General features: G+C 39.4%; 2 protein-coding genes across 5 annotated transcripts in view; one reads left to right on the top strand and one right to left on the bottom strand.

Annotated features, from left to right (window-relative positions):
* Nucleotides 1-591: 591 nt before the first annotated feature.
* Nucleotides 592-6988, top strand: LOC128016747 (chondroitin sulfate glucuronyltransferase-like). 2 transcript variants are annotated; one of them, XM_052601496.1, is made up of 5 exons: nt 592-1246; nt 1340-1822; nt 2944-3508; nt 3652-3834; nt 4986-6988. In XM_052601496.1, exons 2-5 carry the CDS (start codon nt 1560-1562, stop codon nt 6255-6257), a joined length of 2283 nt encoding a protein of 760 aa, XP_052457456.1. In that variant the 5' UTR covers nt 592-1246; nt 1340-1559; the 3' UTR covers nt 6258-6988. The 2 variants fall into 2 exon arrangements, with proteins under 2 accessions (XP_052457456.1, XP_052457455.1); XM_052601495.1 differs by having other exon boundaries at nt 592-1822.
* Nucleotides 6989-8780: 1792 nt separating this feature from the next.
* The window catches only part of LOC128016748 (SWI/SNF-related matrix-associated actin-dependent regulator of chromatin subfamily D member 3), a 35923-nt gene continuing 20761 nt past the window's right edge, over nt 8781-23942 (bottom strand). For 2 of the 3 annotated variants that reach the window (XM_052601498.1, XM_052601497.1), the window contains exons 2-13: nt 22651-22847; nt 17644-17686; nt 16833-16955; nt 16266-16388; nt 14614-14709; nt 14232-14333; nt 13843-14004; nt 13554-13651; nt 12960-13095; nt 12638-12760; nt 11987-12088; nt 8781-11860 (exon numbers count right to left, since the gene is read on the bottom strand). In XM_052601498.1, coding sequence (XP_052457458.1) covers nt 11807-11860; nt 11987-12088; nt 12638-12760; nt 12960-13095; nt 13554-13651; nt 13843-14004; nt 14232-14333; nt 14614-14709; nt 16266-16388; nt 16833-16955; nt 17644-17686; nt 22651-22847 — 1359 coding nt within the window. In that variant the 3' untranslated portion in view covers nt 8781-11806. Of the gene's footprint in view, nt 11861-11986; nt 12089-12637; nt 12761-12959; nt 13096-13553; nt 13652-13842; nt 14005-14231; nt 14334-14613; nt 14710-16265; nt 16389-16832; nt 16956-17643; nt 17687-18928; nt 19019-22650; nt 22848-23942 lie in introns of all 3 variants that reach the window. The other variant, XM_052601499.1, reaches the window with a different exon arrangement.

Here is a 23942-nt window from a genome sequence, read left to right as displayed (position 1 = left end):
GAAACACAGGCATTGGCCTAAAGAGCAAACAAAAACATACCTATAATATTTTATATACGTATCAAATCAAAGACATTGTGCATTGCATCATGAGTTTTTCTCTTTGTGTTTTTTTGTATCTCATTCATCTTTGTAGTTTATTATTGTCCACACCAAAGTCTTATACCTAAAGCAATATGACCATTGCTAAAGACAGATGATTTTGAATTCAGAAGTAAACACAGTCTATTGGCCATCCTTAAAAAAAATCCTTCAATGCCTAAAAAGCTATAAGATTTTTGGTAACAGAATATTGGTTTCAGTCTACCATGTGTTGTCAGAGTCTTACAGTCAAGTGTTGTTCAAAAGACTGAGAAAATCTACTTTTAAATTGTTAAATAACAATTAAATGTGTTATTTAACTTTCCCTGAAGAATATTTTGAGTAGGCTAGACATATTTTAACACAAATGAGATTTGAGGAACAGAGTTAATTATTGTGCAGTTGTTTTCTTGTTCTTGTTGTTGTTGTTGTTATTAATATTATTCCTTTTGATTTATTTTGTAGCTATTCTTTTATATCACTCAGTGTAATGTCCCGGATCTCGGAGCTGAAGCCGTGAACGGGACTCTTGTGTTCTGTGGACGTGGAACTCTTGTGCGAGTGCTTCTTGTTTCCTCGGGTCGGTTTCTACGCATCGAGTCAATCTTCCTCTTGAGCACATCCGTACTAGGGAGAACTAATACGTGACCGACGATGCTGGAGACTTTCAAAGCAAAGCCGAGAGAGTTATTTCGCGAGTGTTTTTGTATTTTCAAGCGGAATCCTCTGAAGAGGCGCAGGAATTCATCCAAAGTGAGCGCAGTCTCAGCGGATTAACGTCAGTGTGTTCCGGTGGAAATATCGCTCCGCTTCACTGTGCAAGCAAAGCAGCTACGAAGCTACGAGACTTTTTATTTCATGTAATATATCATCAGTCGTCTTTCGGACCACAAAATGGATATAACACTTTGATATCCTGAACTTTATAATATTTCAGGTCATCTGTGCATGAAAGTGCACCAGGGGGTTATTTCTCATCTAATAATGTAAATGTATTTCTCAGATAATACGTGCCGCTCGCGCGTGCTGCGTGCAGGAGGATGTCTGGCTAGACCAAAGTGGACTGGTTTATATGGAGGGAGTGGTAGTGTGCCGGTTTTACTTGTTTGGATGTTAAATCAGACCCATATGTCCTGGTGTTAGTCATCTGACTGTGAAGAGGCAGGTCAGATTGGTTGCTGTTGCTCTTCGTTTTTTTTTTTTGTTTTTTTTTGGCTTTTGGCTGTTGAACTTGACATCTTTGTCCTCCGTTTATCAGATTGTGAAGACATCAACACTGACTCAACTAGTCATGTTATGATTAGACACGAGCACGCATGGAATCAGCAATTTAAATACTAACCTTTACAGAGTCCCTGTCAAATGCCTCTTCTGTAATCCACTGTAAACGAGCCTTCGCTGTTACTTGAACTGCTCTCTAAGGAGACCTATCAAGACCTTGGCATCCATTGACTGGCTTGCAGAGCCTCTGTTCGACCATGCGCCTGTCTTCTTTCCTGGCTGTTTTTCGGCCTGCTCTGCCCCTCATCCTGGGCCTCTCTTTGGGCTGCAGCCTCAGCCTCCTGATGGTGTCCTGGACACAGGAGACTGATGAGGCTTGTGGAGATGAACTGGGCAATGGGAGACTCGTACAAAGTGGCCATATCCGGGATGGCCAAGATGGGGATGGGAATGAGGACTTCCAGCCTCGCATTGTGCCCTATCACAAGGACCCCAACAAACCACACAAGAAAGTCCTCAGGTGAGTGAGTCCCTGCATATCAGTTAAGTTTGACTTTCTAAAGTTATTCAAAAAATTTGACAAGAAGGTCATCATATAAATGAACTATGAAGATTTAAAAATGTTTTTAAAATGATATTAAATCAGCTATGACCTTTTGAACATGTTAGTATCAGTAGTCGGTGAAGAAATGTGACTAGAGAGAGGGGTTTGTTTGACCTAGAAGTAAATAGTAAGGTCTCTGTCGAGTGTTTTTCACCTCGCCTCTGTGCTTTTCTTACAGCTGAGTTTTTCACCACTTTGTGGAGCCACAGACATAGAGTCTCTTATTATTCCTCTCATAAAAACACCCACGACTGCGTATTCAGTTCAACCTTGCCAGAACCCCAAGAGAGGGTTAGATGATGAACGGTTAAGACTTTTAAAAATGTTTAGTCTCACTTCTGTCAACAGTAACTCTTTGTGTCACATCTTTATGTAAATTGTATATAAAAAATAAGAAAGTGCCTGTTTATTCATCATTTTAGACTTAACCGCTAAAAACAATATTGGCTTCATTTTTTATTACAAAACAATTTTGCATAAATAGAAGGGCATTACTAATAATGAAATATAAAGCATTACAAAATGATTTTGGATACTGGTTATTGGGCATGTACTGTAAACAAAAATGTGTTAAAAACTATATCAACTGATCTCCACAATTGTCTTAACATTTACATGTCATGTTTTAGTCAATCTTTGAGTTGAGCGCACACTGCCATTTTCATTATCCAATTTTATTAATAATTAGGCTGAGAAATCTAGGGTGCCAGAGCAGAAGTTAAGGGTCACTGAAGTATTTTAACCAGTTTTAAATGCACAAAGGGATTTCTTAAGTTTCCACAAAATTAATTTATCAGCACAGCGATGATCATAAGAAATGTAGCAAATCAGCTAATTAAAATTATTTTTGAAGGATCAATAGACTGGAGTAATGACTGCTCAAAATTCAGCTTTGCGATCACAGGAATGAGTTATGATGACATTATTATATAGGTATTATTAGATAAGAAAAAGAAAAACACTACCGTTCAAAATCTTTTTTTTTTTCTATGAAAAATTAAATCAAACTGTTAAATGTAAAAGTTTTTTTGTCACAGGACACGTTACATCCACACAGAGCTGGGCATCCGAGAGCGTCTTCTGGTGGGTATCCTGAGCTCACGTGCCACTCTCAACACACTAGGGGTGGCTGTCAATAAAACGGTAGCTCACCATTTCCACCGTACCTTCTTTTTCACTGGCCTTCGGAGCACAAAGGCACCGCATGGGATGGCTGTTGTTGCTCATGGTGATGACCGACCCGTCTGGCTGATGTATGAAACCATACGCCACCTCCACCTGCACCACGGCAATGAGTACGACTGGTTTTACCTCGCACAAGATGATACATACACACAAGCTGAAAGGGTCATGGAGCTGGTTAATCATCTTAGTGCAGGACAGGATATGTACATGGGACGGGCAGAGGAGTTCATCGGGGGTGAAGAACGTGCCCGGTATTGTCATGGTGGATACGGGTATCTGCTGTCACGCAGCTTACTGGCCCGACTGCAGCCCCACCTCGACTCTTGCCGAAATGACATCCTCAGTGTCCGGCCAGACGAGTGGCTCGGTCGCTGCATCATTGATTACCTGGGTCTCAGCTGTGTGGAGAAGCATCAGGTGGGGAAATGTTAATGAAAAGCTTAAACCGGTTTACTAAAACTGTTGACATACGAAGACAAAAACAAAGGCATACAAAGAGAGAGAATCTATTTTAACCTGAATTATGATTAGCGGTGTTGTGATCTTTTAAAATGATGTAGGAGATGGCATACCGTTACTTCGAGCTGCAGAAGAACGTGGACCCTGAGCGTGAGGACAGTGCACAGTTCAAGAACGCCTTCACTGTCCATCCTGTCTCTGAACCTGCACTGATGTATCACCTACACAAACGCTATAACCAGATTGAGCTGGACTGGACCTATGCTCAAATACAGCAGTTACAGGTATGTTTCTGCACCTCATCTCTCCCTCTGATGAAGCTGCTAACTTCTAGACAGCTGGTTTGAGGCAAGATACTGCAGAAGGGTTTGTTCATACAACATTTGCCTGATAACAGAGAATATTTATTCCTAAAAGTATGGTAAAAATGTATTTATCTTCTGGCTCTCTACAGTATTTTCTGATTTATGGAGTGATGAAACCCTGTCTGTTATAACATTTAACTTTTAGATTTAAAATGCCAATGAAAATAAAGCTAGCTTTATCCAATATTCAGATTTCAGAGTTTCCAAATTCTTGTAGTAGAATACTATTGAATGTGTCTTAATGGATTAATCAACAGGGAAAAGTATGTGTTTCTTTTGGTTACAGTGTCTCGCCTGTTCAGTTGTAGTGTCTTGCCTAAATTGAATTGCCCTTATGCATGTCTCCACAATCATATGTCATATCACATACCACAATCATTAAGACCTCAGTTTATCTATACTAACACCTACACAAATATCCATTTTATTAAATGCATTCTGTTTATGGAACTCACCTTTTGTCTCTGTGAGCTACAGCTCAATCAAGCAAAGAAACAAAGACATGCTAGACAGAGACTTGTTACTATCACACTAAAAGATTTACATTCTATTTTAAAAAGATTAATCCTAGCTTTAGTCCAAAATAAAATTTCACTTAATGTAATGCTTAGCTTTGATGCATAGTTCAAGGGTGGCCAAGGTTGGTCCTGGAGAGCCACAGACCTGCAAAATGTTGCTTCAATCTGCGTTTTGGCTTCCTAGTAGCCCTTAGACCTTGATTAGCTTGTTCAGAAGTGTTTGATTAGGCTTGGAGCTGAATTCTGCAGGACTCTCTGGACCAGCTTTGGCCACCCCTGGTATAGCGTTTCATGTCTGGGCAAAGATGCTGCATAGGTAATGGAGCAAGGGGTTTGCAGCTGTCAGGCAGCGATCACACATCACATAACAGCTGGAAATTCAGATTGGATAGGATGACTTTGACTTAGACTCAAGGAGAAAACTTGCCTTTCTGCATAATAAAAGAAAGAGGAAAGGCAATTGATAGACATACTGTGGCAGAATCAAAAAGAACAGAAAGTAGAACTTGTTCTCATTTATTGCAGCTCTTTATTCTGTTGTTTTGGCCATAGAACCAGATCAGTAACATAAGTGAGCTCACTCCAGAGGGCAAAGCCGGAGCCACCTGGCCCATCGGAATCAACCCACCTTTCCGACCCAAAACCCGCTTTGAGGTGATCAACTGGGAATACTTCACCGAAGAGCACATTTATTCATGTGCCGACAGCTCTCCAAAGTGTGAGCTTCGAGGCGCTGACAGGGCAGACGTCAGTTCAGTCCTGGAAACCGCAGTGGGCCGTCTGAACGAGCGCTATCAGCCTCAGTTGCGCTTCCGTAAGCAGCGTTTGCTGAATGGGTACCGCCGCTTCGATCCCACACGAGGCATGGAGTACGTGCTGGATTTGGCCCTGGAAGCTTTTACGCAAAAAGGTCACAGTCAGGTCATCGCCAAACGGGTGAGTCTGCTGAAACCGCTCAGTGCTGTCGAGATCATCCCAATGCCATATGTAACAGAAGCGACACGGGTACAGGTGATCCTCCCCGTGACGGCACACGATCAAGACTTTGTGGGTAACTTCCTTGACATGTTTGTCATGAATGCTCTGGATACCCATGACAATGCTCTTCTCACCTTCTTGTTTGTGTACGACCCCTTTGATGCCCAAAGAGTCAGCCAGACGGATGTCTTTGCAGGTGTCAAAGCCATGATTGGTGAGGTAGAGAAACGTTACGGTGATGTAAAGATTCCTTGGATTAGTGTAAAGACTGAAGTTCCCTCACAGGTCAAGCTGATGGACATCATCTCCAAGAAGCACCCAGTAGACACCCTGTTCTTTTTGGCCAGTGTATGGACTGAGGTCAATGCCGACTTCCTTAATCGCTGCCGTATGAATGCTATCAGCAACTGGCAGGTCTTCTTCCCGATCCACTTTCAAGAGTACAGTCCCGCTCTGGTCTACCGTGACCAACAGCCTTCTGCCGATTCATCGTTTGCGTCCGAGGCGCTGCGCGATGGCCACTTTGACCGCCACGTCTTTGAAGAAGCCTGCTTCTACAATGCAGATTATATGGCTGCCCGCACAAAGATGGCAGCTGACATTTTGGACAATGACGAGTTGCTTGAGAGCATGGACGTCTATGAGATCTTTGTCCGTTACTCGGGGCTGCACGTGTTTCGGGCTGTCGAGCCAGCGCTAGTTCAGAAGTATGTGCACAGAGAATGTAACCCGCGGTTCAGCGAGGACATCTATCACCGCTGTGTGCTCAGTAACCTGGAGGGGCTGGCCTCTCGATCACACCTAGCGATGGCTCTGTTTGAACAGGAGCAGGCTAACAGCACCTGAACTTACTACTACTGCAACCCTAAGATGGCTTAAACGTCTTGATTCTCATTTAGGTGGCCTTAAATGACCTACTGATATTGACCGAGTGAACTTCTCTGCACAGATCATCCAGTCATCTCAATTCAGCTCAACTAGGTGACGTCACCTTGTTAAAAGCATAGAAAGTTGTCATCAGTTAACTAGCCTCATGTTGTTGAAAATCTGTATGTCTTACTTTTTGTGCATCATTGATGATATTTTTAATATATATATATTTTTTTGTCTGTACAATGAATGTCAAAGGTGACCCGTTCTCTTTGTTGTGTTCTGCAGAAGAAAGAAATGCAGGTCTGAACAGACTTGAAGATGAGTAAACAATGACAGAATTTATATTTTTGAGTCCCTTTAAGGATCTACAAAAATGGATTTAAGCTATATATGTGTGACTATTTAACCAGAGAACATTTCATTTCAAATAAACTCATAACTAATTTTTTATAAAACCTGAGGAATGAGTTAAACCTTGTTTACATTAATACCGATGACTGAATGCAGGAACCTGAAGTTAGCAGTGGGAAAGCATAAGCAACACATTTGTCTTTTACACATTCGGTGGTTTGTAAAGGCTTTAGTCTCAGCTTCAAATGTAACTTGAGCCATCTTTCTTCCTCCAGATTTATGATTGTATGTCCTTTGAACGGAATGTGCTAAATATTTCAGGACTGAATAAACAAATTATCTGTGAAAACTAATTATGAATCATTACTATGACTTTTCAAGTATCTTGTGCTACATAGAACTAAGCAACTGTTTAAAGGGTTATTTGTTTGTGTTTTTACCTACTCTTGCAGTCTCTGTTTGATTTGACATCATTGACACTGAACAGCGCTGGTTCTCACATATAACCAGAAGTGACAGTCCATATTTAAATATGGGCGTCTGTGAATCAGACTTGAGAATTGCTTAACTAGCTTGGTCTGGTTCACCACAATCTTATAAATCATAGTTTCAGTCCCCTCCTATTTTTCAACGGAGGAAAGATGACTGTTTAGAGGGTCCTGAGACATTGACTTGACATGGTGCTTTTCCACAGGGAACATTCTCCATCCGACTGTATGTATGGAAGTCTTTTTCTCCACTCTGCTATTTTCATGTATTTCGGAGAACAGAGGGACACCCTGTGGATTTTACCAGGTCAAGAGCAGAGAGGTAGTGAAAGGTTCTTTCAAAGCTGAGGGTGTGGCCAGCTTCTGAATACAAACACCAGTTTCCTCATTGCCATAATGACACATTTATCCTAAAAGAGGAGTTAAAGGGTTAGTTGAAAAATGAAAATTAGCCCATAAGTTAGTCACCCTCAAGTAATCCTAGGTGTCTATGACTTTCTTCTTTCAGACGAATCCAGTCGGAGTTATATGAAAAATGCTCTTTGATCTTTCAAGTTGTTTCATTGCACTCAGTGTAGCAGTGCATCAGTCCAAGAGAAGTGAAATAAAAAGCACCCATCCGTAATAAAATGTGTCTCACATGGCTCCTCCTGTATTGACTCGATGCATTTTTGTAAGAAAGATATCCATATTCAAAATGTAATAATCACTTCAATGTAACTTGTGCCAACCCTAGTACATGGAGGCAGGTCCAGGAGGATAACATGAGGTCAGTACTGTGCATGTGTTAGTGAGTCTCATGAAAACAAATGTTTGTTAACAGGAGCAAAGGAGGCAAAGATTCCTTACTTAAACAAAGAAAAACCAGTCTCTTGGTTTATATTGAACTCCTCCGACATTCTTCTTTACAAATCCTCGTTTTGTACTTCTAATTAGTGAACATTGTTTTGATCTCTCTGCTGCGTTTCCGCGTGTCACATCTGAGCGGCACATGAGCAAAGCTGACCTCCATACGTCTCCCGACTGGATTCATCTGAAAGAAAAAAGTCATATACACCTAGGATGACTTGACGGGGAGTAATTTATGGGCTAATGTAAATTTTTGGGTGAACGAACCCATTAAGAAAAAAAAAAAGAAAAAGCAATACTCCCCTGCTGTAATCACAAAAATAATGTTTATCACAGATGAGTCTTATTCTCAACTACCACATTATTATCGTATTATCAAACCATCTATAACTTCATTTGATCTAATTATTTTTTTTCTCCCTTGGATTTCACACAAATGGAGTGGTTCTCAACTGTTGATTCAAAATCCCCTTTGTCCAAGAAAATATTTAAAGCTCTCCAATCTAAAGAGAGATTTTCCTCTGGTACTTTTTTTCTTGGGTGTATTTTTATCATTAAATATTTGTTTTATTAAATTTTTATTTTATCCTTAAATATATATATTCTATTCTCGTTTTCTTTGTATTTATTATAAAAATGACACTCATATCATTCTCTATTCTTTTTCTATTGTATCTTTTCTTTTTGTAATTAAAAAATGACCCTCTTTTTCCCCTATTCTATTTACTTGTTTTCTTTTTAATTTATTATTATATATTAATATAAATTATATTTATTATCCTAGGCTAATTGAGACTTGTCACAGAACTTATTATTGCCCTTTTATTGGTTTTGATTTATTCTATTGTGCGCCTTTGTAAGCTGCTTTGGATAAAAGTGTCTGTTAATGTAAATCATTTGATATAACTTATTGAGGCCCCCTAGTGGGCCCCTGACCCCTTGGTTGAGTACCACTGCACTAATGCACATCTCGAAAATAAACTCATCACACTTTCATTATGGTGTTTCATTCACAAACTTTGGCAAGCGCTTGTTTATTTACATCCTCACTATGCTACATATGTACGTCTGTAGTTTTGATCTCTCTAGCTGAACAGTGAAACAAGATGAGAAAGCAAACATATACAGACCATGAGAAAGAGAGAGAAAAAACAGTGGATCATTAAAACCTGCTTGTTCAGATGTCTGCTGGCAAGTACTTCTATGAACAAACAAAGGAATAACACGGACACTATAACCAAAACCTGCTTTCAAAGCCCAGCAGAACTCAGGTACTGAATACTTCAATACTTGTGTGCCATTCAATTTAAGCCATACCAGTAAAGTGTTGATTTTTTAGCACCCAAACTGTTGGATATTTTCCCTTACAGAAGCACTGGAGGGCAGCATGATCCACGCTATGACTTGAAGCAAGAGAGACGTAACATTGAACACTTGACCCCAGGATGGTCGGGTAAAGCACATTTGGTGGCTTCAAGAGTTCGAGAAGAGGTTACTTTGCATATGAGAAAGTGTAGCCACACAAGTACATGTTATACTTCAAGTTTATAATGTTCAAAATGGATGACTCTTCATGTAGTACCCATAAGATTTAACGAGAGGTGCTGTTGTTGCCCAACAGGCTCTGTAAAAATCATTGGTGCGCTTTTCTTATCCACATATTAAATTGCTCAGTCTTTCTAAAAGACAAAAAAAGACAAATAGCCTGTATGTAGAGGCTGTGACCAAGACACATAGGGTTACTAAACTAAAGGAACTCGGTGCTTTTCTGATCAAGTCCCAAGCAGTCCGAAGGTTTCTCGTGTCCTTGTATGAAAGTATAAAAACGTGTCCATGCAGCATGCATAGGTCTGAAAAATACTTAGTGACAACATCCCGGTCACCAGAACTCCTCTTTCCTTGTGATAAACTGTGCGAGGATCACAGGCAAACTGCAAGAACTCAGAACAATTGATCTGGAAAAAGCATCCTTCTGCTGACCGTAAAGAAGGAGTCTAGAGGGTTAATGATCAAAACCCAAAGCCAATAAGAAATCAGGACTATGCTGCAATGATGAAAGCAATCTGTAATACCAGATGGCAGTATCCACATTCCACAACATTTATTCCCTAGTTCATCCTTCATTTCTTGGAAAGTGTTCAGAGCGCTCAGTTATTATGTTCCACGATTTAGTGCAAAGACTCTGAGTCATAAAGCATTTTTAAAAAGCACTGTTTTCACAGCTACGGAAAAATGGGAATTTAAAATGTGTATTCCATACAAATGCATCCTTCATCTTTTAAAAAGTCCTTCCTCATGTTAAAGTACGCACACTATCTTTTAAAAAAGTAAATTAGACCTTTGGTAAAACATCAAATGACACTAATGCTTTAAAAAAAACTGTGAAACGGTCACATAAGCGAGAAACACGAATGCTCACAGTCTGTTATTTTAAACAACACTATTGAAATTGATAAACAAATAATAATAATGCAGGATTCAGAGGAACTTCTCCAAGAACATGGTAATGTCATGTGCACAAAAAAGGTTTTGGTGAAGCATAAAGAATAGTTGAATGCTGATCTGACTAATCCGCTCTAGTCTGACACATCCGGGTCCAGATGCTCCTTCAGATCCCAAAAACATACACACTTATGGTGTGCTATAGTACTACTGAAAAATCATGTTCCTAACCTTTAAGTTCATACTGAAATCTCAGTTGGCTTCAGACAGAGATTCAGAGACTGTAGTGTACACTGGGAGCTTAGCTAAAAGGAGTACCATTAATGTACAGTGCTCATAAACGGCAGGTGAGATTGTATTCTTACTTCAAATGAAGTAAAGGCTTGGACCCAGAAACTGTATTTGATATGTCATGAACGGATTATATTTCTGAATAACTGAATAACACCATGCAAGTATGGCCCATTTTCATCAAACGTGAAAGCTTCTCAAAAACTGTGACCTTTCAAATTCCTTCAAAGTGAACTAATGACTATGTCAGTACTGTCCTACAAAGGCAAAACACAGCAACTACACAATTCAATCAAAAAAAAAAAAAAAAAGTGAAAATTGATCAAAACATAAAAAAAAAATTAAAAAACACATTCTCTCCCGAGTGAATTGCAGCTAGATGTCATTATTGAGACAGGGACAGACAGCAGAGAGTAACATAACCCTGTAAGCCACCAGTTCAGTTAATACTGAATGATTCTCCTCTTTAAGCTGCCTGACTCAAAGTACTTCATAAATACACTTCTAAATAAAAGTGTTACTAATGGAGATAATTATTGTAGCTCCACTGATTCCCAACACTGACAGACATTCAAAATGACCCTTTTGATCAATACCCAAGAAAAAAACTGGTACAAGTATGGACTAAATTAGAGACATCATCAATACCTGAGTCAAAACACACGTTATTTAACAGGGAAAATGTGTTTGAAAACCAGGAATTGACTGAAAGGAAGGAAAGTGGAATCACGTTGGATCCACAGTCTAGTGTATTGAGCCGGCTCTGAAGTCATCAAGTTCAAAATGCTGGTGGATGTGATTGGAATTAAAAAACAGAAATCCAGTAGTGCATTGTGAGATGATTTCATCCAGGAATGGAAGACACAGCACCGTGATTGGTTGAAATGCACATACTGTATTACACAATGGGGCTTCAGGGGCTTGTTGGAGTAACAGAGTGTGATTGGTCCATAATGGTGGATTGTAGGTCACAGTGACAACAATGATGACCGGACACACACATAAACCCACATACACTGCAGAAAATAATGCAGGGACCTCCATGTGGAGGCTATGTTGTCACAACTGAGCCATGTTTTTCTGAGTGTGGTCGGTGTGATTCTAGGTGTTCCTCATGGCCAAGGCCTGCTCCAGCTCCTGCCTCCTCTGCTGGATCTTGGGAAGTGGAAAGACAGAGTCAGTCAGTAGTTGTCCAGTGCAGTTCAGACACTGACAAAGTGCAGCCCGTTATAACCAGTAGAAGGTTCACATACTAGTCATCGTATATCTTTATATTCTTACCTTGCAGTAGAAGTAACGGCTAACAGCCTCCTGAGACCAAGGCTGATGATAAAACTCTGCTGTCCTCTCTTCCTCTGGGTTCCCAACAACATCTGTCATCAGCTACAAATAATCAAAATGTGACCTCAGTTAGAAATGCAGGACAACATCAGGACAAACATGATGCAAGCATGCTTGCAGAGAAAGAAATCGTATATTGATCTTCACCCATGATTTTTAATGGTACTGTATGTATGGGATCTGTTGAAGCTAGTGGAAAGTAAATGCCTTGTTGAAGTTTATATAAATCTGGTTCAAAATGTGTCAAAATGTGTCTTTTCTGTATCATTAACAGTAACAATTTTCCAAACAGATTACCAAACACTCCTACTGCCCCTTCTGACCTGTTCCAAACAGGCAGTCCCCCCCTAGACTCATGCCATTGGTTGAGCCAGAGGCTGACATATCGGACCACTCAAACAAACTGAGCAATGTTTTGAAACGGGCACAAAGCCACTGTATTTACACTTATTGTGACATCATCCTACATCTGTCTCAGCACATTAAACTGAAATATGAAAAAGTACTTTCACAGAAAACATACTTCATCTTCAAAAATAGTATGAATTTTAAAATGGTATAATGAAAGAAAGAATGAAAGTTGTTGCCGACCTTCAGATCTCTGCTCTGGGATTTGAGCCAGTCCTGGATGTAGCCTTTGGGATCTCTGGAGAAGCTAAGCATGAAATCTCTCTGGATCTTCAGCTGATTGATGGACTCAATAGTCTCATGGATCTACACGCATTTAGAACCAAATTGGAAAATCAAGGGTGTGCTCACAGACATGATGGCACTGCAGAAGTTGTTAAATCCTGATTATTATCCTGCTGTAGCTTAACTGTAATAACATGAGGCGAAATCAGAGACCCTATAATTCAGAAGTTCAATCATCTGCTCCGCTGTGCCTACACTGATGTGGGAGACGTGCACTAACCTTGTTGTCCAGAGAGGCAATCTCCTGCTGGTTGGCTGTGGAGAGCAAGAAGCTGCTCATTTGTGCTTTAAGGGGATCTTCCACCTCTACATCAATGTCATAACACGCCGTCTTTTTCTGATCATTAGGGTCCACGCTGTGCAAAAATAACCTCAATTAGATATTAAACCTCAAAAATAACCTCATGTTTTGTTCTTTATTACTGGAAACAGTTGTGCTGCTTAGTAGGGACTGTAATAATTTGTATCAGGATTCTTTGAGTTTTTTTTTTAAGATTATGTCTTATTGTTTTTATCAATTGAATGTGACCTTTCTGAATTAAAGATTCATTTCTTAACAAAAAATATATTACTGACCCCAAACCTTTGACCAGAAGTATAAAAGATTAAGAACACTGTATTTTGGTAGATGTTGGCAATAAATATTAGCCTGACTATGTCAGACTTCCTACTTCCGCTCAATTTCATTTCGCTTCTGTCTACGAAGCAAAGTGAAGTAGCAGAGTCTGGTATTACCAGGCTAAATAAATATGAAACGATTGTACATATAAGCAAGCAAGTAGACAATCAAAACCACATAATCAGACATGCAAACCTAATGATGTGATTGATGACAATAGGGTCAGGGGGGAGCAAAAGGTTGGTGAGGCGCTGTGGAATTTCGGAGAACTTCAGACGTGGACAGTCAAAGATCTGTGAGAGGAGATGAGGCCAGAAACGAAAAAAAGTTCTTGATTAAAATACAGTATACTGTCTTCATATAATAATAACAATGTGTTTCTACTGTGTTTCTAGTATTTTAAATATCAGACATGATATGGGGTTTTTATTTAATTCATTACAGATTGTGACGAATGTTCATCAGTGATTCCAGTCAAGTGTACCTGTTGGAAGTACTTGTCACAGTTGATGTACTCCTTGTCATGAGAGTCCTGCAGTTTGTTGGTCTTGACGTACTGCCAGAGGGCCTGGATGATACTGGAGCGTGTCTGTGTGTGTATTCCCAGCAGACGAGCCAGACGCGGATCCAGTTTAAACTGAGGCGGCTGCACACAGAACACAAGACTCTCAGAGAAATAATGCTTTTCCCTCACTGTTCGCTGGGATCCGCATTTATTTCAGAGGACTGACACATGCTTAGATTTAATCAACTATTAATAATATAACAAACAAACGTACAATTACAATTCTGCAACTGCATTTTGCACCATTCTGCAGTTCTTGATCAGTGGTCTTCAAGTGAACATCACTGGATGCATTTTGTTGTCTTTACCTGGTAATCCAGCATTAACAGCAGGGTGCAGCGCACGTTCACATCTCCAGGCCTCTTCACCTGGAAACCGTCTGTCTCCTGAGTGGTTGGGGTACGATGCCACTGCAGGAAAAAAGAAATCAACATGCTTGCACACACTTACAAAAAACAACAAAAACCTAAACACAGCTACTTTAGTAATGTAATAGACAGCAAATGTCATGTCATGAGCAAATAGCATGTTTTTATGAACTATACTGAAAAATACAGTGTCTGCACAACATATATGCAGTTAAAATGGAAGATATTTATTAGTTTTAGTTCTTGGTTTTAAGAAATTTCCATTATGAAAAAACGTGTTTGACTGTCATTTAGAGGGATAAGCAGGATATCAAACACCAACCTCAACCAAATGGTTATCAGGGCCGTAAAGGTCTTTGTCGAGCTCAATCACCAGACTCTTGAAGAATGAGGAGAACTTCCTCTTCATCTTTCCCGGCTGTGCAAGAAAACATGAATGCTGTTTTCAGTGTGTGCCACTGAGCAAACTATCCAGTTTCAAGGATGAAGACATGGTTGGAAAACAAGAACTTTACACCACATCATAAACTTTCCATAGAAGAGAACGGGCTGAATGTCAAATGTGGCATACTGGTGGATGATTTGCTGAGCAGGACAACTTTCCATTCAGCCCAGAGGCAGCATGAGTCCTTCAAGCTAGCATCAATAAGTACAAGTTTCATTTCTTTGGGCATGGAAAAGCATGCCTCAAGAGTATTAGCTAAACTGACCTCGGTTAGAGACTGACCCCGGAGGCTGGATTTATGCTGCACTGAGTGAACACTTCCCTATTCCTCAGCAGGTATTTCAGATCATAAACCAAAAGACACTTAAAAGTAAAAATAAATAAATGAATAAATCTCTGATTGCAGCTATCTTCAGTTATCTTTACATACTGTAGGTAGTTGGTATCATTACATGGATATGAAGGTCAAAGTATTTGTTGTACTTGTACAGGTACTAATAAACGTTTCTGCATGTTTAGCCATGCTCCGGTGCCTTTGTGGCTAGAGATGAAGGGAACATGCTTGAGCAAAAACAAATGGGCAATGAGCCTCAGCTTTTCCTACTTGAGTTCGATTTAATCAAATTGTTGGGACCCACTAAACAGATTTAAGGTCGCTGTCAAACTAAATATAATTATGCAATGCCGAATTAAAGAGAGCAGGCAAGTAAACTTAACCTTCATTTTAAAGGGGGAAACATTTTCTAGTAACTTCTGGTTATCCGTTACTAATGTAATTCCTGTAGGTGGAGTTTGCTGCATATAAACAGCACTTCATCAATAGTTATGTCACGTCCCTTCCTTGTATATCACAGCGACACCATAAAAAAAAGCAAAAGGGTGGGAAGGAAAATGATTATTTAAAGTGGAAAAGTAAATGATTCTTTCAAACCAGTGTAAAGCATGTATAATATGTATAATATTCATGTTTTATGCTTATACACTTCAAAAGAGTGATTGCGGCATATTTTTTACATTTATTCTGGGTGTTGTACACTTGTCTGCTAGACTGTCATTAAGTGCATTCTTTTTAGTATGAATTTTCCTTTTGAAAATAAAAGCATGCCACAATAGCAGTTGACAGTGTCAGATGTAATTAAGCGAGAATATTCCTTAATGCATTATTGGTTAAAACTATCAAAAGAGCAAAGTAAGGAAAAACAGTCCAAGCCAAGGGACCCACAGAACTTTCTGGCGTGTATGTTTGGGGAAGTGAACTCACTGGTAAGTGAGGCACATGTCTGTGGTCAAGACGCGGAGTCTGGGAGAGTACATCTAACCTCACTAATTCAAAATGCACATAGCTGCCATTGACAAGGTATGATGTCACATACAAAAAGCACATGATCAAACATTGCAGACTGTTTATTTGTCATAGTTTTCCCCAAAAAAGCCCCAAAACAAGAGCACCAGCACCTCTGTGTTTCATAGTAAAAAGGATTTCAACTAAATCTGTTGTCCAGTTATTGATGTAAGTACAACTGACTCACATCATCCAGCAGTTTGCCCTCCACACGCAGCTCCCAGGATGCAATGCTACCTTCAGAGTCCTCTGCTTCAGGCTTGGCAGGGTTAAATGTGTTAGAGATGTAGAGACGCAGTTTTCGCTTTTGCTTCAAATAGGAAAAAAAGAATCATAATTCAGGATATTTATCTTCATACAATCCTCAAAATGATCCTGTATGCTCACAAAAACACAGAGGCATTATGTTGGGAAAATGCTTTTAAGCTGATAAGTGGTAAAATATGACTAAAGGGAAATAACAAGAAGAATATCAAAATGCAGGAAATGGTAAAACTACTGTATATGAGCTACAAAGCACTGTGTTTAGAATTAAGACAACACATTAAAATAACATGGTAAAAATACCAGTTTGCCGTTTCAAGCAGCATAGCAAGTTTTTTAACAGCTAAAAATAGCTGGAATCAAATGACACCAGAAGTCAGACAAGTAAAATTGCAAATGCATGTATGTTTTTTAAAAGGGGATAATTAAAACAGTCTATCCTGGAAAATGTAATTAAAAATAACATATGGATCTTGAGGATGAGAAATACCTTCATAGGTCTCTTAAGAGCCTCTTGGATGTCCACCCGCTTGCGCATTATGGTCTGGTCTAATTTACGCTCGAATGCCAACAGATCCATATACGCCTGTGACTCAGGAACAAGCTCACGAATCTGAACAAGGAGTTCAATAAAACCTCTTTTAATAAATGCGAGCACTGGTAAGGAAACTCAAACTATCCTAGTTATTTTCCTTGTTCTGTGTACGATAGACAGAGTGTTTTGTCAATGACTAATGCATCTGGCGTCTCCACTGGAGATGATAAGACACACATAATGCTGCTTATCTTATCTAACACAACCAACTCATAGTAACACAGTGACTATAAAAAAAAACAAAGAACAGAATCATTCATAGAATATTTGAACAAAAAAATATTTTCAATAATAGTCATCACCATGATCCCACAGCAGTAATGCCGTCTTATATTATAGATTATTTACTATATATTGTAATATTGAAATATCTCAGAATATGATGCACAGTTGGAAGCTGACCTTAACTAGAACATATATTATGTAGAAAAAATCTACATACTCTTTGCAATATACAAAATATTTCTAAAAATGACCTTCTGTCAGAATATATCTGCAAAATCTGGGTGAGGTGAAAATTACTGAATGAAAAAGCCCTCCAAAACATTTCTGTCTATCATATCGCTTGCTTGGAAGAGGTTTCCACCTCTCTAAAAGGCCGAGAACAGACGCACACCCGTGTATCTTCATCCGTGCACATTTGCACACACACAAAAACCCGGCTAAACCAATAAAAGCAATGAAAAGGCTCAGATCTCTTACTCACCCTTTGTGGAAGGATCTTATCAGCCATCTTCCTCCTCTTGGCACTGCAGAAAGGGGAGAAAGGGGAAATGGAGAGGAAAGGCAGAAAAAAAACCCAAGATGTTACTATGGAGACTGACAGTGGAGCACCCGGGACATCTGCTAAAATTCTGGGGCTGGTCCAGGATGCGGGAAAGACTGTGTGGGAGTGTGTGTGTGTGTGTGTGTGTGTGTGTGACACCAGCCCAGATGTTGCTGGCAACCACTGGCACAGAGGACGCTACTAGAATCAACTCGAATCATTACTGCTCAAACTTCACAAGCTCACAGGACCTGCTCATGATGTGCTCATGAGGTGTCAACATGGCTGTGGTGTGCATGCGAGTAAATCTGTGCTCATTTATGAATTCTATTCCTTTGAGCACAAGTAGCATTGTTTTGGTGTTTATCCCCTTGTGCTTTTTTCTCTATTTCACATCAGATGTGCACAAAACTGTTGGTTGAGGAAGCTGCATGTGGCATTACCTGTGAAAGCAAATAATCATTGGTCCTATTAACTAGACTGAAACGAGTGCTGGGTTTGCATGTTCATTCCCCCTTACAAAAAAAAAAAAAAGTATTGTACACTCAAACGCAGGATCCATACAGATGACCATCACCCAAACAAACACTGCGAGGAGATCAGGAAAAGAATGACCAAATACAATGTTTATCACACAATGAACATATGGGAAGAACTAGCTAGTTTATGAGTGGTCTCAAGTCAGTACTGATTTGAGCAAAAATTTTAATTTATATTAATATATTTATCCTGTCAACTAAAATTCACAAATCAGTCAGCCTGACATATTAATATAGGTTTAGTTATTTGTGAAAACATTTAGAGCCAACATTTTTCATTGAAGTGTAAAACAAGCTCTCACATACTGCCTTCATGCCATGCAACAGGACATGCAAGCGCATCCATGCTAAAAGATTTAACATTAACATATTAATATTATTATAATGCCTTTGATTTTATAATATCTTTGACTCAAATGTCCTGTAAGGTCTCATGACATGAATAACATCAGCTGATCTGTAACTTAAATCATTGCTGTATGATGGAATAATCTTTGATAATAACCATTAGACATCAATCAGAGGTGAAGTGGTGTTGGGGGGGGGGGGGGGGGGGGGTATCCCTCATTAGGGATATGTCTTCGGAGGCTAGATGTGCTAGGATCAGAGGGGGCACGGGGTCAAGGCTTGGGACAAGGATGGGATCAAAATGTGGGAATCTATCATGCAGCAGAATAAACTCCTACTTTGATCCGAGTGTGGGATCTGATTGGGCCTCTCTCATGTCCATCTGTCTCCCTGGCATCTCATTTGGTCCAGGACATCCAACAGGCTTCCTGATGGCATTTGAAGAGTCCTTCATTAGAGGGTACTGAGTGTGTTTGTATAGGTTGCAAGAGCATGTGTTTGTATGCAAGTTTAGAATTGCTGTAGATGTTGGAGACACATTATAAAAAGCTGAATACACAAAACAGACAACATGGGAGTTGTACAAGAAACAGCAGAAGTAAAGGACAAATTATCCGATATGCCATGTGTGGTTATGACACACACACACACACACACAACTAGTGCATTGATTAGTCTGATGTGAGACAGAAGGGTTCTAGGCAATGCAAGATATTGTTACACTAATGTGTCAGACAAGGTCGGCAGACAGAATGAGAAATTATGTGAATCAATGGAGCTGATTCAGAGAGGATACAACAGAGAGAGAGAGATAGAGAGAGATAAAGAGATCCAAGAAAAATAAAGAAATTAGTATTGTACACAATATTTCTCAGTGTGTGGCCCATTTTTGTCACAACAGCACAGTCAGATGATTGGCCAGCAGACTGAAGACTGCACAGATCCGATTAACTGCAACTAAACAACAGCCACAGCGCAACCTAAGACATATTTCACAGAGATTTGTGATAAAAGACAACAGAGTGACCCCATTTAAAACAACTGGGAATTTTCAGAGATTTACAAGAATGGAACTTGGGTCATATCTGATCAAAAATATACAAAGACAGTCAACACATGACAGCAAGAACAAACAGTGCAAACAAAATCAGAAGAAATAAACATCTTAAGGAGAAGAATGTAAAAAATAACAGTCCTAAACATTTTCCAGCGACAAGAAATGCATTTCTTCACATTGATTGTGAAAATGCTCTGTGACATAATGCAATTTTAAGCTAAGCTTTTAAAAACTCATGGTGTACAGTACACTAGTGCCAAATAACAATATTTTAAACAATTCAGAAAAGATGATTCACTGTCTGGTCAATGAGATTTCATATGGAGACAAAGGCTAGGAATAGGATCAGGATTGTTGGATAGCACTACAGCATACTATCAGTGAAAATACCTGGGTAGGGGACAGTGTAAGACTAGAAAAACAACTCATGATATCTACATCAATACAGCCATTACCATTTTATTGTTAACAGCTGTTTGTCATAATATTGTGATTGCAAATTATTTTGCTTCCCATTAAGATGCGTGTAATCAAATCTTATGTCAGACAAGATCAGGCCAGTCTGTTGTAACAGTTCTTGTCAGAGGAAGAACCACATCTTCCCATCCAACAGAGACAATTTACAAGCTCTTCAATCATAACTGATTCAGCTCTGACTGTAGTGAACACTTCAATTCGAGTGTTTCTGTTCTATAGATTATAGTTATACAGTCAGTGACAGTGTCCTGTGCAGCACCCAGGGGTTCATACAAGATTGGTGTCTAGTATGAGAGCTTCCAAATACACCACAAATTAATTTTTTTTTCACACTATTCTTGACACTAGGTTAAAGTGGTAGTTTACAGAAAAATGAACATTCTGTCATTTACTCACTCTCATGTCAGTCTAAACCTGTATGACTGACTTTCCTCCGTGAAATATCAAAGAGAAAAAAATAAGAAAAAAGAGAAAAATCTCAGTGTTTTTTGCATATGCAATGCAAATGGTCATCAAAACTGTTAGGTTACCAACAGCCTTCAAAATATCTTGTTTTGTGTTTCACAGAAGAAAGAAAGTCAAGCAGGTTTGAAACAACATGAGAACATTTTAAACAACTGAAGTGACATGTGGCACACACACACACCCGGAGCAGACGGTCGCAATAATGCTGCAGTGCCCAGGGAGCAGCTGGGGTCTCACCTCAGTCGTGGTATTGATGGTGGGAGAGAGCACTGGTTATTCACTCCTCCCACCTACAGTCCCTGACGGACCCGAGACTCGAACCCACAACCTTCGGGTTACAAGTTACTAGGCCACCACCTTTCACATCTGTGAAGTTAAAAAGCACCCTGGATTACTGCTCCAAAGCAGGGTTACTACTAAAATAACCAAGAATAATGTCAACACGAGTCTACCCCCCAAGATTACTGTTATAAACATGAATTGCACTCAAAAGGTAAAGGGCGAGCTGTTGCTACAATTTATAGCAATATTTTCATTATTTCTCAGAGGCCTGATTTCAAGTATAATTTGTTTGAAGGAACTGTGCAATTTTCAAGTACATTATCTAGTAATCTTAATGATAAATCCATGTTGACAATTGTACTGGCTACTGTATACAGGGCACCATACAGACTTTATCAAAGAATTTGCAGATTGTTTTGTCTGAGTTAGTGCTGACTGCAGATCAAATCTTAATTGTTGGCCATTTTAATATCCATGTTGATAATGAAAAAGATGCATTGAGATCAGCATTTATAGACATTCTGAAGTCTATTGGATTAGACAACATGTAACAGACCTACTAATTGTCGTAATCATACTTTAGATTTAATACTATCACATGGAATTGATGTTGATAGTGTTGAAATTCTTAATAAACAAACTCTATCTTGACCAAAATGCAGCAGCTAGAGTTCTTAATAGAACCAGGAAATATGAGCATATTAGTCCAGTTCTGTCAATATAGCACTGGCTCCCTATTAAACAAAGTATACATTTTAAAATCTTGATAATTACTTATAAAGCCCTGAATGATTTAGCTCCTCAGTACTTGAGCAAGCTCTTATCACATTATGGTCTTTCACGAACGCTGCGATCTCAAAACTCTGCTCATTTGATATTAGAATATCAGAATCAACTGCGGGCGGCAGATCCTTTTCCTGTTTAGCGCCCAAACTCTGGAACAATCTACCTAGTGTCGTTTGGGAGGCAGATCATTCAAATCCATTATAGAATTGTTAGTCTGCATTAATTAGGTCAACCAGAACCAGGAACACTTCCCATAACCCCCCATGTACTTGTTACAGTGTTAGAAGAATGGGATCTATGCTAATATTAGTCTGTTTTATTCTTATTCCAAGGTCACCGTAGCCATCCAGATCCAGTCTGTATTCAGATCAGATGGTCATTGCAGTCGCCCAGATCCATTACGTATCCAGACCAGATGGTGGATCAGCACCTAGAGAGGACCTCTATAGCCCTCAAAGACAGCAGAGACCAGGAAAACTAGATGCGCCCCAGAGACAGATCCACAGTCAAGACCTTGTCAACTAGACGGCCACCGGGACAACACCACAAAAACCAGTCCTCTGCTCAATCTGACGTGCATTGCAGCCTAGAATTAAACCCCACCAGGTTGGTTTCCTCTGGTCAGAGGAGAACTGGCCCCCATACTGAGACTGGTTTCAGGTTTTTTCTCCATTTCTGTCACGGATAGAGTTTTTGGTTCCTTGCCACTGCTGCTTTTATCTTGCTTAGTTGGGGACCCTTAACTTCTAGCAATATTGCTGACTTGACTGCACAGACACTATTTGAACTGACCTGAGCTGGACAATGACATCACTGAATACTGAATTGACTTTAACTGAAAAATGTAGTGTTTACTATTGTCCTTTTGCATTACCAATACACTATTTACCTGTTTAATATTGTAAACCTGCTTTGACATAATCTGAATTGGAAAAAAGCGCTATATAAATAAAAGAGACTTGACTTGATTAGTATATGTCACATTATACTTACTTCCTGTTTCGATTCTGCGCTGCCTGCTGCTGCTGTTGAATCTGCTGCTGTGAAGGAGCGGGCCGTTTGCGACTGGCTTCCATGGCCTGATTGGTGAGTCCAGGGCGGACAGCAGGGCTTCCTCCATACGGTGGTCCTGGAGGCCCCATTGGAGCCCCCTGATGAGGCATTCGTGCTCCTGATGGCATGCCGGGCCGCTGAAAAAAAGATGACAATAAAAGGAATGATATAAGAAGGTGACTCTAAAACAAGAGATTACAGATATATAGTTGGTATAGTGAGGCTTTTTAAACATACACATTAATAACGAACAATCAGTTACAAGAGGTCAACTTATAAATAATTTGAAATGTAAGTGAAGAATAAGTGCACTTTTGTGCTTAGTCAGGTGAAGATGTAAATATCTGTCACTGTTAGAACGGTTGTAACTTAATAATACAACAGCAGCTGTTGCTTGCTTTCCTTGGCAGCAGCAGCAACTGCACACACACAACCCAAGTGCAATCTTTTCAACTCCAAAGGTCATACAATGGTGTTGCCAATATATTAATAGTAACATAAATATTCCACAGAATTTTACATCAAGTACAGAGATATTAAAGAGATATGAGAGATGTAGCTGCTTTAAAAAACATGACATGAAATTGACCAAAAAAACCCACAAAAAAACAGTTGCATCGGTTTTCGGATCACCAGTACACTGAACCGAAAACCGTTTCTTTCGGACACGTCCAATTTGAGAAACGATGAACTGATGATACTGCTCATGCGTGTAATTTTTTAAGTATTTTGTTAAACATCGGAAAGTGTGATCACATTTTTTTTTTTCAAGATGCATGTTTCTAATCTGTATATTGTAGATAATGTATAGGCCAAAAGGGGTTTTCAGGGAAGTTGGACAATAATTAAGACTCTCAAGACTATGTTTAATAGGAATAAGGGATGATTTATGAAATATCTGTACTGTATTTATAGTTAATGGTGACACATTCACAAATTGAGTTTGTAGTAAACAGAACATGAACACGAGTAGAGCAGCTGATGACACTGAACTGCAGCACGTGCCGGTTAGAGCGATTCTCGTTCTCGAGTCAAGAACCGGTTGCATCGGTTTTCGGATAATCACTACACTGAACTGAAAACCGTTTCTTTCTGACGCATCTGATTCGAGAACCGAGGAGGCGTTGTTGCAAAACTTAATTGTAAACGTTTCATGATTATGAGGTTTTTAACTGACTAAAGTTGATTACTGACTTTATATATTTGAATGTTTGATAGACGTGACGCCATTA

Source organism: Carassius gibelio, chromosome A7 (genome assembly GCF_023724105.1).
Source record: "Carassius gibelio isolate Cgi1373 ecotype wild population from Czech Republic chromosome A7, carGib1.2-hapl.c, whole genome shotgun sequence".
Classification (NCBI taxonomy): domain Eukaryota; kingdom Metazoa; phylum Chordata; class Actinopteri; order Cypriniformes; family Cyprinidae; genus Carassius; species Carassius gibelio.
The sequence above is the reverse complement of the archived record's forward strand: the minus strand, read 5'-3'. Positions and strand labels throughout refer to the sequence as shown.